Here is a 14,267-nt window from a genome sequence, read left to right on the forward strand (position 1 = left end):
ACCCCTATAGAGAATTTAAGTGAAGGAATGGACAATACTCCATAAGCTGGCATGGATGAGTTACAATTGTCATCATTGGCAGGAATTGAATCAATAAGATCACAGACCCATTTAAGTATTTTAGTGTGAATTTTATTTTGTTGATGTGTAGTGTGAATGAGTTAGTCAAATTCTTTTCTAAGAACATATTTTGAGAAAAGGGAATAAGGACACTGGATACATGAAGAAGCATGTGGAAGTACCACTGAGTATCATAGTAAAGGATATAGAAAGGTATAGGATGGGCAACAAATTTGAATTTTACATTTTACCTACCTCAAAACTTTTCCTAATGTTGAGCATTTCAATTTGCAAATCAGAAACAAACTTTTGATTTGGTTGATAAAAGGCAGACTATTTGTAACCCATGTATAAACCTTTCAGTAGGGAGAACTGATCTTTGAGTTTGTCACAGTTGTTGGCAGGATTATTGCTTCCAGGTTTGGTTAGTAAACTATGATTTAGAGATTTACTTCAGCCATCTGTCACCACTGACTCATTTTCATATCATCTTGAAGAAGCAGAAAGTCAAGGCCTGAGGAAAGAACATTGGTGATCATCTAATCTAAATCCCTCATTTTACAAATGAGGAAACTGAGACCCAGAGAAGACAAGTGATTATCTAAGTCCCACAGCTCACTCTCAGTGCCAGACCTGGGATCCAAATCCAGATTTTCTGACTCCAAGTTCAGGGTTCTTTCTTCTTTGAGAGGGCAGGCAGGCCTATGATTTCTAATGCATATGTACTCTATGTAAACAAGTTTCCTCTACTTACTCAAATCAGAAACTATTCTGTGGCTTTAGTTTTAGAGAGTGGCGGGGGGGCAATGAATAGTAAAGACTTACCCAAGGTCACCCAGGCAATTATATACCCCAGACAGGTTTGGAATCTGGTTTTTCCGGATTCTAAAGCCAGTTCTCTTAGCACTACTCCATAAAATGTATTTTTCTATTCCCTTAAAATACCATACTTTCATCTCAAACATATCAGCAAAGTGGGTCATTTTGTAGCATATGTGAAAACAGCAACATATTGAAAAATTAACCGAAGGATGACTAATGAGACAAAGGGCTTTGGAATGTGTCAGTTTAATTACTGACATGCAGCTTTTCACCTTCAGTTTTAGTGTTTACTGTTTGACCTGGGTCACAAAACAGATGGTTAAATTAGTGACTGCTAACTTCCATGAGGACAATCCGCGTGCACCCTTATTATGAAGCCAACTTAAATTGTGCAGGGGGTTGAGGAAGTGGTGCACTGAGGGGCCACTTCGTTGCTCCGGAATCCCTGCAGGAGGCTTATGTTGGAGGAGCTGAGCAGCTACCACACCAGGCCAAATCAGCTCTGAGCGCTCCCACAGCTGCGGTATAGCAGAGGCAGCATCTCCCACTGACATTTCCGCTCCGCCCTCAACCCCAGCAGGCAGGTCCGGAGTGGATGGGAGGGCGTAGGGGAGGGTGGAGGACCCACACCACTTAGTCTGCTTCTGAGAGACACCACCAGGGTGCAGGCGAGGTTGTGTGTATTTCAGCTAAGGGAAAGCCCTTTGCGTAGCTGCCCTCCCTTGTCCCCGCCCCCAGCTCATCCAGGGGGCCGATGCATCCTTTCGATAGCAGAGGCTAACTAGGACGTCCAAGCTGAGCCAGCCAAGGAAGGGTGGGAAGGAGAGGGATTGGAGAGCGACCCTGGCCAGAGACACTGGAGTTTTCCCTTGCCTCTTCTGGACCAAGAGCGCGAGAGGGAGGTGAGAAAGCAAGCTCAGGTTTGATGCTGGGAGGAGAGGACACTGGTCGGCAGGGCCCGCCAGGGATCTGATTGCTAGAGGGAGGGAACGACACTCCGGCGCTGCTAGGTGCAGTAGTGAGTGTGCGTGCGTGTGTGTTGTGTGTACACGCTTATGTGTATCTGTCTGCTCGGATGGAGCTAGGGTGGGATTGTTGTACCCAGTAACCAGGGAGGCCAAGGCTTCCCGTCAGCACCAGAGTTCTCGTAAAGACAGAGGGAGAGAGGAAAGAAGGGGGGGGGGCGGCTGCTGCTGCTGTGCTGCTGCTGCTGCTGCTGCTGCTGCTGCTGCGCTGCTGCTGCTGCTGCTGCTGCTGCTGCTGCTGCTGCTGCTGCTGCTGCTGCTGCTGCTGCTGCTGGTGGTGGTGGTGGTGGAAAAGAGCAGGATTGAGAGGAGAGCACGAGCGCCAGGCACAAGAGCGAGCTCTTGGGCATTTCCCGCGGAGCCCGGGAGAAGCAAGCCAAGGTGATTTTTCAACCGCTGCTCTTGGCAACGGTGGAACAAGACGAGCCAGCCGCCTTAGGAATAAGGTAAAACATGCAAAAACGAGGACACATCCCTGGCAAGTTTGCGCGTTGTACTCTAGGGTCCTGCCCAGCTGAGGGTAGGGGAGGTGGAAAAGAAGGGAGATTTTCTCCCTGCAATCAGGTGCCAGGAGGTTTCTGCAAATTTCTCCCTCTTTCTATATTGTCATTTCCGCCCACGGCACATCCTTAAGCCCATACTAGTGCAGAAAGAAGCGAAAGTCCCCCTCTCCCCTACCCCACCCCCCCGACCCCAACATCCCCTGTCATTGTACCGGTGACTGTTACTATCAGATAGGAGCTCTAGGGCGTCAGACAGATTCTTGGAGCCTCCCTTCCTCCGCCTTCCGTGCTATTTTAGGAAAGGTTGGGGAAGGGGAAATAGGTAGCAAAGCAAGAATTGTGTGCGGGGCTGGACCCATCGCATTCCCCTCCCTGTCACCGGATCAGTGCACTAGCGCTGTCTGCACTAGAGGGCAAAATAACTTTCAGCCAGCCTAGTCGAAGACTCGTTTTCCGACTCAGATTTTACATCACTGCCCAGGGTATGGGGTGGAATGGCGATTCAGAGAGGGCTGGTGCACTCACTGCAAAGGACAGTCAAATAACGCAAAGGCAGCAGAAAGCAGCAGCCAGGGAAGGCAGAGAACTTGGAGAAAAGCTGTCCTATGGACTAGGTTGGTGTAAAGATTTTTCGTAGGATGTGATAGACTCAGGCCCTCTTTTGTAGGTAATTTGGGCAGGCTTTCCAGGGGTAGCAGCTATAGGCCAGTCTTACCATACTGGCATTTTTTAATATAATGTTTTATCACATTGGGCTGGTTAGTTTTTCTTTTTCTGAGGCTGTCCTAAAGCAGTTCCAAAAATTGAGGGAGAAATGCTTCCCCTCCCTTTGAAAATACCAATGCTCACCTAATTTTGTTGCCACATTTTAGTAGCATTTTCACAGGAAGGTCAAATCACACCAAGGCATAGTGTAATGATAGGCAATGAAACAAGAGTGTAAAATATGCAGAAAAGCTATGTTAGATGTGAGTCATGAAGATTCTTGGATCTGGCTTTTTGAGAGAAATGATGGGATGTATTGCTTAGGATGTCTTGACACCCAAGGAACAGCATGCTTTAAATTCCCCTCTTCTTCACCACCTGTTCACTGCTTTGAGGTAGATTTAGAACTAATGCTAACTTTAACTATGTAAACTTAAAATATGTTCATGTTAAAGGGCAGGAGCTGTTTTCAGGATATTCCAGATAGTACTGATACTATTCTTTAAAACTTTTACCCCCTGGGCTATGGCATTCTCCTCACTTTTATCCTTCTCAAATAATAATTTTCACAAAATGGGTTACACCTGCTCACCATTTTCTCTCTCATATATTCTTCTGTACTTGATTCTCAATGTTACTTTTCTGCAGAGAAAGAAAAAAAAGAGTTGCCTTAAGCTTAGAAATCTTTGAAAAATGCTTGCCACAGTAGTGCATAGTATAGCCTTCAATCTGATGATCATTTGCCAGGCAGCTTCTTGGAATGGAAATGGGGCTGTAACTGGAAGAGGTTGTGTAAGAAATACATAAGTGGGCAAAGGCATTCCATTTTTCTTTCACTCCAGCTTTAGTTATGGTTGACCCCACCCTACAGACCCCATGGTATAAGGCTAGCACGTATGACATGGGATCTAATGAAATCCTGACTACCTTTCTTCTTTTTCCTTTTTTTTTTTTCCCTACTGTGGCCTTCCATTTGGCATAGACTAATAAGATCTGAAACATGGGGTTTATTTGGGTTTTTGCTTGGTTTTAGTTCTTAGATGTGTTTATTACTTTAAAAAAATGCACTCCTGGTAAGTATATGAGAGAATGGTAACTGATAATCTTTTTTATTGGACAACTGCTAATCCTCTTGATCAAACTGAATCATGACCTAAATTTCTTTTTACACTAATCAACTGAGTACTCTGTCTTTTGGTTAGAGGACACGTACATCAGATGTTCATTATGCATTCATCTTCCTGCTGAGTAGGGACAGAATTCAGAACACTGCCACCCACCCCCTGGGTACCCAGCACATTTTTTTTTTGTAATGATGATGCAGGAGCTGAATATCCAAATACTTTGCTCCTCCTCTTCTTCCTCCCTTCTGTATGCTTTTGGCTATGTTACAGGTTGCTAATTCCATTCTTTACCCGTGGGTGTATAGGGTAAAAAAAAGATGAAGTAAAACTCAAATATTTTTTTAAATTTATGAATGCCAACAGACCTTAATGAGTAATGAAATTGAAGTTATTGCTTAAGTTAACTGAAAAATGAGCAGATTTCATTACCTATTCTATTAATGAATAACATTTGTATAGTTTATATAGAGTTATATTGATCTTTAAAGCCTATTGCTGTTTTCTGACCTGAATCTTTACCTAGTAACCTCACGTTAGTTTATCTGTCTTTGGTTAGAAGTGAGTCAGCCCATCTCTGCTCTATGGTCTAAAGTACTCAGTTGTTGCTTCCTGGGTCTTAATACCTCAGCTTTTTTTAATTGTTTGAAGTTATACTTCAAAGTGTCTTAATAATTTGGCAGCTAGGAGATTAATGTCCATGCTAAGAAGCAAAGAAGGGAAAACTTATTGTGGTGTTGAAGCAGAAGACGGAGCTTGAGGATCCTCTGGGATTAAAAAATTGGTGGAAAAAATTATCTTAAACCCGTCTCTCCTAATTGTGAGGTATTCATCCCTATTACCACAACTGGGAAGAACCATCATTTGGTAATCAGTTCACTCATGTCATAGTGAAAAAAAGGAATGAGTTTAGAACTTCTGGTTCTCCAACTCATCACCTGTGATCTTACACAAATCACTTCCATCAATAAGCATTTATTAAAATCCTACTATGTGCCAGGCATTGTGCTAGGCACTAGGAATATAAAGACGAATGTTAAATAGTCACTAAAGGAACTTACGTTCTAATGTTGGATATACATATACAGGTATATTCAAAACATATACTAAGTAGCTATGAGGTAACCTTAGGGAAGATGGTACTAGCAAATAAGGCAGGGAGAGGGCACCAGGAAAGGTCCTCTATAGAAAGTGATCTTTGAGTTGAATCTTGAAGAAAGCTAGGGGTTCTAAGAGATTCAGATGAGAAGAGAGAGCATTCTAGTCTGGTTGGATAGCCAGTGCAGTGGCAATGGTTTGAGGATAGGGGATGGAATTTTAGAGGTGAGAAAAGGCAAAAAGGCTGGATTGTAGAGTGTTTGGAAGGAAAGAGTGTTTAATAAGCCCCAAACAGTAGGATAGGACCAGGATGTGAAGAGATTTACTTGCCAAACAGTAGAATTTTTATTTGATGCTACAAATATTTGAGATATGTGATAGAAGAGATTCTTCTTCATATATGGGTGGGAATAGTAGGCTTTTGATAGGTAGATAGTCATGAGGATTTATTGATATGTGTGGGAGGGGAGGATAACTCAGGCGAACCATCACTGGAAGAAAATCACTTTTGCCATTGTGTAGAAAAAGAATTGTTGTGTAGGGACACGAGGGAGGGAGACTAATTAGGAGGCTATCGCAATAGTAATAGAGTGAGGCTATAAGAGCCTAAACTGAGGGGGTATGAGTGGAGAGGGGACCTATTGGAGCAATGTTGAGGAAATAGAACTTGTAAGATAAGACAATAGATTGGATATGTGGGTTGAGGGAGAATGAGAAGTTGAGGTTGTGAACTTATGAGACTAACAAGATGGTAGGTGTCCTCAAGTTCAACAGGGAAGTTCTCAGGGCCTTGGCTTTCCTCTTAATAAAATGAGGAAGTTGTACTGCATGACCTTTGGATCATAGGATTTAGAGCAGCTCTAACATGCTGTGATTCTGAATAAATTGGACACATTTTGAACAAGCTATAGCTCTAAAGATGAATAAAATTCATGCCAAAGATTTGTTCAGTGTTTCAAAAATTAATTTTGCCATATGAATACTTTGATTTTTGAAATATGTTGACAAATCCATAAGGACCTTTCACCTTGGTGTGGCAGAGGCAAAGGGGAGGTGTTGTAAGATAACTACCATCCCTAGTTGTTAACAACAGACTGGTTTTTTTTTCTTTTACAGAGCAATCCTTTTATTAAGGGGATTTGTTCTATGAAGTTTGGATTCAGTCAAAGGACCACACCTGAGGACCTAGAGGGCCACATGTGGCTTTGAGGCCACAAATTCTCCACCCTTTTGTAGAAAATTGAAAATTCATTTGTGTGTCTTCAGAATAGATTCATGTCTTGGTCCTTGTTATTCCACATCCCAGTCTTCATTTTGTAGTCTGGTTTTGTTGTTGAGTCATTTCAGTTGTGTCCGACTTTTCATGACTCATTTTGGTGTTTTCTTGACAAAGATAGAGTGATTTACCATTTCCTTCTTCAGTGGATTAAAGTAAGCAGAGCTTATGTGACTTCCTCAGGCTCACACAGCTAGTAAGTGTGTGAGGCTGGATTTGAACTCAGGTTTTCCTGGCTCTAGTCCCAGCTCTCTATCCATTGAGCCACCTAGCTGCCCCAAATTAGAGATCTATCCAAGCCAAATAGGCTAGCTGCCAAGGTAGTGGGTTCTTCCTCTCTAAAGTTCTTTAAGCAAATATTTGAGATATGTGGTAGAAGAGATTCTTCTTCATGTATGGGTTGGAATAGTGGCTTTTGAGGTCTCTTCCAACTCTTTTGCAAACTGCGAACAGATGGCTTTTGATGAAGATTATGGGTATTTTTTTTCTTTCTATTAATTTTCTTATGTCATCTCCCCGGTTCTTTAACTTATCTCCTTTACTAGTTCCTTCTGTTCCCTTCACACATTAAAAATGAGAGTCAAGTTCGGTTATATTCATTATTATTTCCATGACACATTATGTACTCAGCATCATGTAGGGTGCTATGAGAGCACAATTCTTCCATATTTTGATTGATCTGTGAGCGCAGTGATATGGATGCATCCTGACCAGATACAGATTACCACCCATTCCACCTTTTTATTCTTATTCTAATCTTGTCCATGTTATAAATCCTTCCTAGAACAACCACCCAACAACACTAGAGGCCTTTCTCTGGAGATCCTTTAGTGTATCACATTAAGACATTTCAGCATAGAGGCTACCCAATTGTTATCATACTTCATTTTCATGCAGTGACCAGCTCATCTTTTCTAGGCACACACAACTTTTGTTATATCTTTTGCCCTACATCTGACATCCAAGTCATCATTGATAATGTGCTATAATCTACTTACACCTATCATGTCTCTTTCCATTGCCTTTTGGGTCATTTCCAATTTTAATTCTTCTGATATTGTGGTATCCCACCATTCAATGTCATATTATATTACTGAGAAATATTCTACAAAAGATGAACTTTTATGACAAAGAGAAGCTTGAGATTGTCAAGAACATCATGTAGTTTGCCTAATAATAATAACACCATAACAATAAATTTTAGGGCTTATTTATATAGCATTTTATGGCTTTGCAAAGTGGCCTGAAGAACCTGCCATGTTGGCCAGACTATTTTTTCATGAAAATGTGAGGAAGCTGTCCTCAAGACTTGATTGGTCTAGCAGATTTAGGCTTGAGCTGTTGATGTGCCTTCCTGATTACTAAGGGCATTAAAGGGTCAGTCAATGGGGAATCAGTGCCCTTTAGACTTGACAGATGTTTCACTGCTATGTGCATCAGCACACTTTCTGACCAGATGTATTTCCATATGGAGACAAGGTAGGAGGTTGCGTCTATCTGGACAAACTGTGTATCCTTTTCTAGGCCATGGCAAAGTAAATTTCTTTTTGTTAACTGTCTATGATAGATAGTGTATGAGTATCTCATTTTGTTTCAGTCCCAAACTTCAACCACTGGATTGGCCTCAGTTAGTTCTGGCCCACATTATCAAGGATTATAAATTTAGATATTCATGTTCAAAAATTTTATTCTTCTCTCTGAGCAGAGATTTCCAGTGTCATATGAAAGTCAAATGGTCTCTAGGTCTTCTGTCTTTACAGCTAAGACTTATATGATGATTTCATCATACTCTATCCATGAGATATGTTGATGGACTCGTTCTAGTATTCGTATACACAGGTTTCTTAAGTTATAGACATCTCACCTTATGTTTAAATACTAAAGGCATATTATATCATAGGGATTATAGCTCGATAGCTAGATGGGACAGATGAAGAAACTGAAATCCAGGGAAGTTAAATGACTTTCCAAATGTCACATGGGTAGTGTAGGCTATCAGAGGCAGGATTTTAACCTAGGCCTTCTGATTCCAAAGTCTATGCTTTTTCTACTGTATCACTCGGCCAGGTAGCAAGACCTGTCTTAGCTCTATTATTCTATATTAATCTTTCAATGAGGAAAAAATGGATTTTAAAAGATATCCCTCATGTGCGAGAATGGATATCTAAGTAAATGGTCTGATGGATAATGTTCTTCTGCTTTGAAAATGTAAAAATTCTGGTCCCATCTCTAGTCAGTCAACTTTAATTGTGTGTCTATTCATCTCTTAGATTTGGTGGAAAAAGAATTGGCAGAACATACTGATGGATTAGGAGAGGGGAAGGAAAAAATCTAAGGTTCTTGGGTGAGACCTGTAAAAACAATTTCTCTTAGGGACTGTATGGCTTATATCATGTCAGAAATCACTAATCAAATCATAGGTTGTGTCAAAGGGAAAAGTCCAACAAAAGTTGTAGCTTCAGTACTGTATGTTTCTTAGTATCTGCATCAACATCAGCTATATCCCACCCCCTTCATTAGTAACTAAAGAATGATTCTCCCACCAACTTAATAGAAAATCTATTAAGACAATATTTTCCAAGTTGATACGGTCACAGAACACTTACGGGCTTGAGTTATAATGATAGAACCTATATATGCTTGTCTGGGGATTCTGAGGGGGTGAGTGATGGAATGCTTGTGTATACAATGACATGTATTTCTGTACTGTATTAGATCAGACACCATGGTGATCCAAGATGGAAATAAAACATTGTTACTGCTACAGAGCCATCCTAAGAATACTTTAGACTACAATTCTTAACCTTGTTCTCCTCAGTCTCGGGTTTAAAAGAAAGAGATACTCTACTCTGGGAGAAACTAACACATCTTCATTGCTGGCTTAAGCTGGCTTTTTATTAGTGAGATGTCTAGATATATGGGGTACACTGATTTTCAGAATTCCTCCTTAAATTTCTGTGTTTAGTAGCTTTTACATACTTTGCATTATTAGTGACTTTTACTGCACTGAGCAAAGACTGTGTTTGGCCACCATTGTTACTCTTGATGAACTTTCCTGACTCAAAGGGAAACTTTTTACATAAGTTCATTAGCAAGATACAAAACAAAATGCATGTGACATCTGGAAGGAAGCCTATAACCAGCAAAGGGGTTAAGGAAGCTGTATGGAAAAGGTTGTATATCAGTTAAGTTTTAGGGAATGGAGAGTTAAATGGCTGGAAAAAGAGGTTAAGATTATGCTCTGACAATATAATGAAGAGAGAAAACATTTTAAAGTTTATATATACATATATATGTATATATGTATATATATATATATATATATAATACATATACACACATTATATGTGTGTATACATATGCGTATATATAATATATACATACACACACATGTGTGTGTGTTTCCTTACTGCAAACTTGTAAGGTGGTCAGTGCCAGTTGTTTCCACTTTTACAGATAATAAAACTGAGGCGTAGCGGTGTGAAGTTGCTTACTTACAGCCTCACAGCTAATGAGTCAAAGCTGGGATCTAAGCCCAGGTTTCTTGATTTCTGGTCATTCACTCTCATATGTGCAAGGCTGACTGAGATACTTAAGATTATAAAGAATTGGAGAAATATTAAGAGTTACAAGAATATTTACTTTACTTGATAAAGAACACATTTTCTTTTTTTTTCATATCAACTGTTATGAATGTTAAACATAAAGGTTGAAGTAAAACAGTTGTTTCTCTTTTAGCTTTCAAATATCTACAGTGGGTTAAAAATGCCAAAATAGCATGCCAGACAACAATACTCCCCCTGACATTATGTTTGCATGAGTAAGAACATGAAGAGCAAGCCCAGAGAAGTGTTTGTGAGCTAGATTTATAGCTGTTCATTTTTATAATAGTTCAAATAATGGCCATTCAGTAGAGTTCCTGTATCAATTGCATTCAACTATAAAATGCTTTCTTGAATATTGAACATGTATATTTATATCTTTAAATTTTAGAATAACTATTTTTGTATCTTTTTTAATATACAAAGGCCCATATAAATTATTTCTAAAACCTGTCTTTTCCCCATGACAGGGTAATTCAGAGAAGGACTTCTGAAAAGAAATGACTTAAACTTTGAAAAGGCAGTCTTCTAATCAGCTGCTGCCCAGGGATGGATCCATTTACGGCCTCTCAGATCTGAAAAGAAAAGTGTCTAGATGAGAGTAGCATAGAATCTCCAGCTGTCAAGATTTGTGGTTTCATGGGAGGATTCTCTTGCTGGAAGGTGCCTACCACAGAAACATCATGGCCACTTCCTCGAGAATGCTATCAAGATCTCCTCGAGACATTGCCAATGTGATGCAAAGACTCCAAGGTAAGTGCCAGATGTCTCAGAGGCGAAGTCTGTTCTGATTTACTGACATCTGGATACAGACATTTATTTCTCCCATTTAAAAATATGTATTTGTTTTCACTTTTGTGAAATTGTAACAGCAGGTGGTAGGAGAATTTTTTAGAAATTTCTAGTAATAAAGATATCAGACATGTTTGTGATGACTTTTAAAAATCAATATAGGCCATTTCTTCAGCTGTCTTCCTTTTATTTAGCAAGTACTCTGCCTACCCCAATACCAGAATGAGATAGACCCTGTCTGTGTTTTTCTTATGCAAGAGATGTATGTGCTTCAGTCTTTATTAGAGAGATTTTAATGTGAATTCATATCCTTCAGGCAAGGACCCTGAGTTATAGCTGTATAAATGACAACTCTGTCCTTCAGAGACTGAGAGAAGCAGAGCTGCAAGAATAGGCCAGCAAGAAGCGATATGAATGATGAGTGATGTTAGTTCACTAGTGACTGGTGTCATATAAATAATGAGTCTGTGAGTGAGTCAGCTTAGCATAATACTATCCTAAGATGATATGGGGATTGCTCATTATCTGCTTTTGCTTATGTATTACTTCAGGGGAAAAACAAACAAACAAACAACAGCAGCAACGCTGGCTTATTGCCAAAAATGTATCAAGTATATATTTATCCACCTATGGGGATATAAAAGTTTGATGTCTCCTTTGTTACTGGTTTCTAAATCTAGAAATTATTGCTATTCAGGGTCATTTTAGGGAAGGTGATGTTCTGCCTGGGCCAGATGCAAAGAATGGTATGTTCAGATGGGGTAAAAAAAAAATCATTGTTTTTTTTTGAAGACAGCTCCAGAATTTCTGATAAACCGGTCGTTTGACTCCTTGTACAATAAACTAGTGGGTTACTAGATAAACTATTAAATTACTAGATTCATTGGGGGCAGCTAGGATGTGCAATTGATGGAGTATCCAAGCTGGATTCAGGAAGACCTGAGTTCAAATACAGCCTCAGACATTTATTAGCTGTGTGACCCTAGGCAAGTCATTTCACCACTGTTTGCCTTAGTTTCCTCATTATAAAATGGGGAGAGTAAAGTACCTACCTGTCCTGGTTTTTATGAGGTTCAAAGGAGATAACAATTGTAAAGCACTTAGCACAGTGCCTGGCACATAGTAAGTGCTATATAAATGCTAGCTTTGTTATTATTGAGTAGCTAGGTAGCACAGTGGATAGAGTGCTGGGTCTGGAGTCAGGAAGACCTGAGTTCAAATCCAGCCTCAGATGCTTACTAGCTGTGTGCCCCCGGGCAAATCACTTGACCCTGCTTGCCTCAGCTTCCTCATCTGTAAAATGAGCAGGAGAAGGAAATGGCAAACCACTCCAGGATCTTTGCCAAGAAAACCCCAAATGGGATCACAAAGAATCTGAAACAACTGAACATGTGTTATTGTTATTATTATTATTGTTGTTGTTAATCATCATGACAGTCAATTGACAGCTATCTCTGGGGGCAGTCACTGCAATCCTTTCTAATTGTCTGGGCAACTTGAACTTTCAAAAGACTGAAATTCATGCTAAGCTCACGTAGAAGTCTGTATGAGGTGAGCAGGCAGTGTTATATAGTGGAGAGAGCACTAGATCTGAAAGAAGAAAGCCTAGGTTTGATTCACATTTCCAATATTTAGGAGCCAAGTCCCTCATCCTCTCCATATCTGTTTCCTTGCTTTTAAAACGGAGATAAAATACTTTCCAATTCTCATAGGGTTGTTTTGAAGAAAATATTTTGTAAACTGAAAACTGTGTAAGTGTGAGTTATTATTAAGTGGGAGTACTGTCTGAATACTCTATTGCGGTAGTTTTCAAAAGTTATGCTATTGCATGCTAATATACTAGTGACTTTTATTCAAAGTGCCACACAATTTTGGATATTACTTTATTGCCTATTATACATATGCAGGAGAATTATCTCAAACCTTGAACTCATAGAGAACTCAATCAAAATGGCTGTTCTTATTGAAGAGAAACTGCACATATATGATTCCTAAAATTAATATCCCTGAGATTAAATTAATGTATTATTTAATCAATTATTAATTTATATTATTTTTATCAATTAGTGATATTATATTATTAATTAATAATCTTATTTTTAAGATCTAATTAATTCTAAGATTAAAGAGGATTTTTAGAGCAGGAAGAGGCCATCTACTTACACTAGCTCATTTGACAAAGGAAAATAGTTTGGTGCTAAACAATGCTAGAAATGAATATGGAAATGGAATTAAAAGCAAGAGAGGAACAACACTGGTAAATGTTGATAGTATCAGTGCAAGTCTGGTCCAGTGAAGACTGGGTACAATTTACTAATGTTTATTTAAGTGCACACTTATTTTCCTTTTATCTATGTGCATTATTATTATTATTTTCTTTCAGTGCCTAGGTGATGGTAATTCAAAACAGATGAGGGCTATGGAGACTGAAAATCTTGGGGAGCAGTGAGGAGGAATGTATCTGGAGTGGTTCAGGCCATATCCCCTCCCCCTTATCTGTTAAAAATTATCATTGCTTCTGGCCCTCAGGTAAAATGATAATACTTATTCAAGTACATGTGAAGGCAGTATATTTACTCTGCTTACACATATCATTTATAATACTGTACTATATAAATCCACAGTATTTTACTCTGTCAGATTGGAGAACACAGTGACTTCACTTGAAAATGTCCCTCCTTTTCTAGCATAAGTAGCATTTGTAACATGTGAAAAAAGAGTTCAGGGTTAAATTCTGAAAAGAATCCATAGAGTTGAATGAAAACAAATAATTCTTGGTGCCAGTCCCATAGAGTTAAACCCTAACATTGAAAATCTACCTCCTATATAGATTAGTGATAGACACAAATGTAGAGACCATTTTACTATGTGTAAGCTTGTAAAAAAGGCCAGCAAAGCAAAATGGATAATTGTTGTAATTATTCAGATAAGTCAAATAAAAACATTGAGAACAAATCAGATTCTTCTCTCCTGAGAAGTCTAGTGTGAGAGTTTGTAATAATCAAACCCATCAGTTCTCTATTGGTACATAAGTCTTAGAGAGAAGGCTTTTTTGTTTTGCTTTGTTTTACTTTTCAATCTCAATGATCACTTTATACAACAGGACCTATGTGTTACTAATGAAGAAAACAGCTTTGTCTAGTGTAATTTAGCCTTTCTGTCACTCGCTTGGTTATATTCATTGCTATTGAGTTTGGATATTTCTGTTTAAACTCTGTTTCTAGTGCTAAGAAGTAAAAAAAAATACATCCATTTGGCATCAT

At 39.2% G+C, this 14,267-nt stretch overlaps 1 protein-coding gene across 1 annotated transcript in view; it reads left to right on the forward strand.

Moving 5' to 3' along the window:
* Positions 1–1,642: 1,642 nt before the first annotated feature.
* The window catches only part of SYNE1 (spectrin repeat containing nuclear envelope protein 1), a 560,807-nt gene continuing 548,182 nt past the window's right edge, over positions 1,643–14,267 (forward strand). Inside the window, 2 exon segments of the mRNA XM_078155071.1 lie at positions 1,643–1,784; positions 10,683–10,965. Coding sequence (XP_078011197.1) covers positions 10,896–10,965 — 70 coding nt within the window. The 5' untranslated portion in view covers positions 1,643–1,784; positions 10,683–10,895.

This window comes from Phascolarctos cinereus, unplaced genomic scaffold (assembly GCF_003287225.1).
Source record: "Phascolarctos cinereus isolate Bilbo 61053 unplaced genomic scaffold, phaCin_HiC Scaffold_5;HRSCAF=322, whole genome shotgun sequence".
In the NCBI taxonomy this organism is placed as follows: domain Eukaryota; kingdom Metazoa; phylum Chordata; class Mammalia; order Diprotodontia; family Phascolarctidae; genus Phascolarctos; species Phascolarctos cinereus.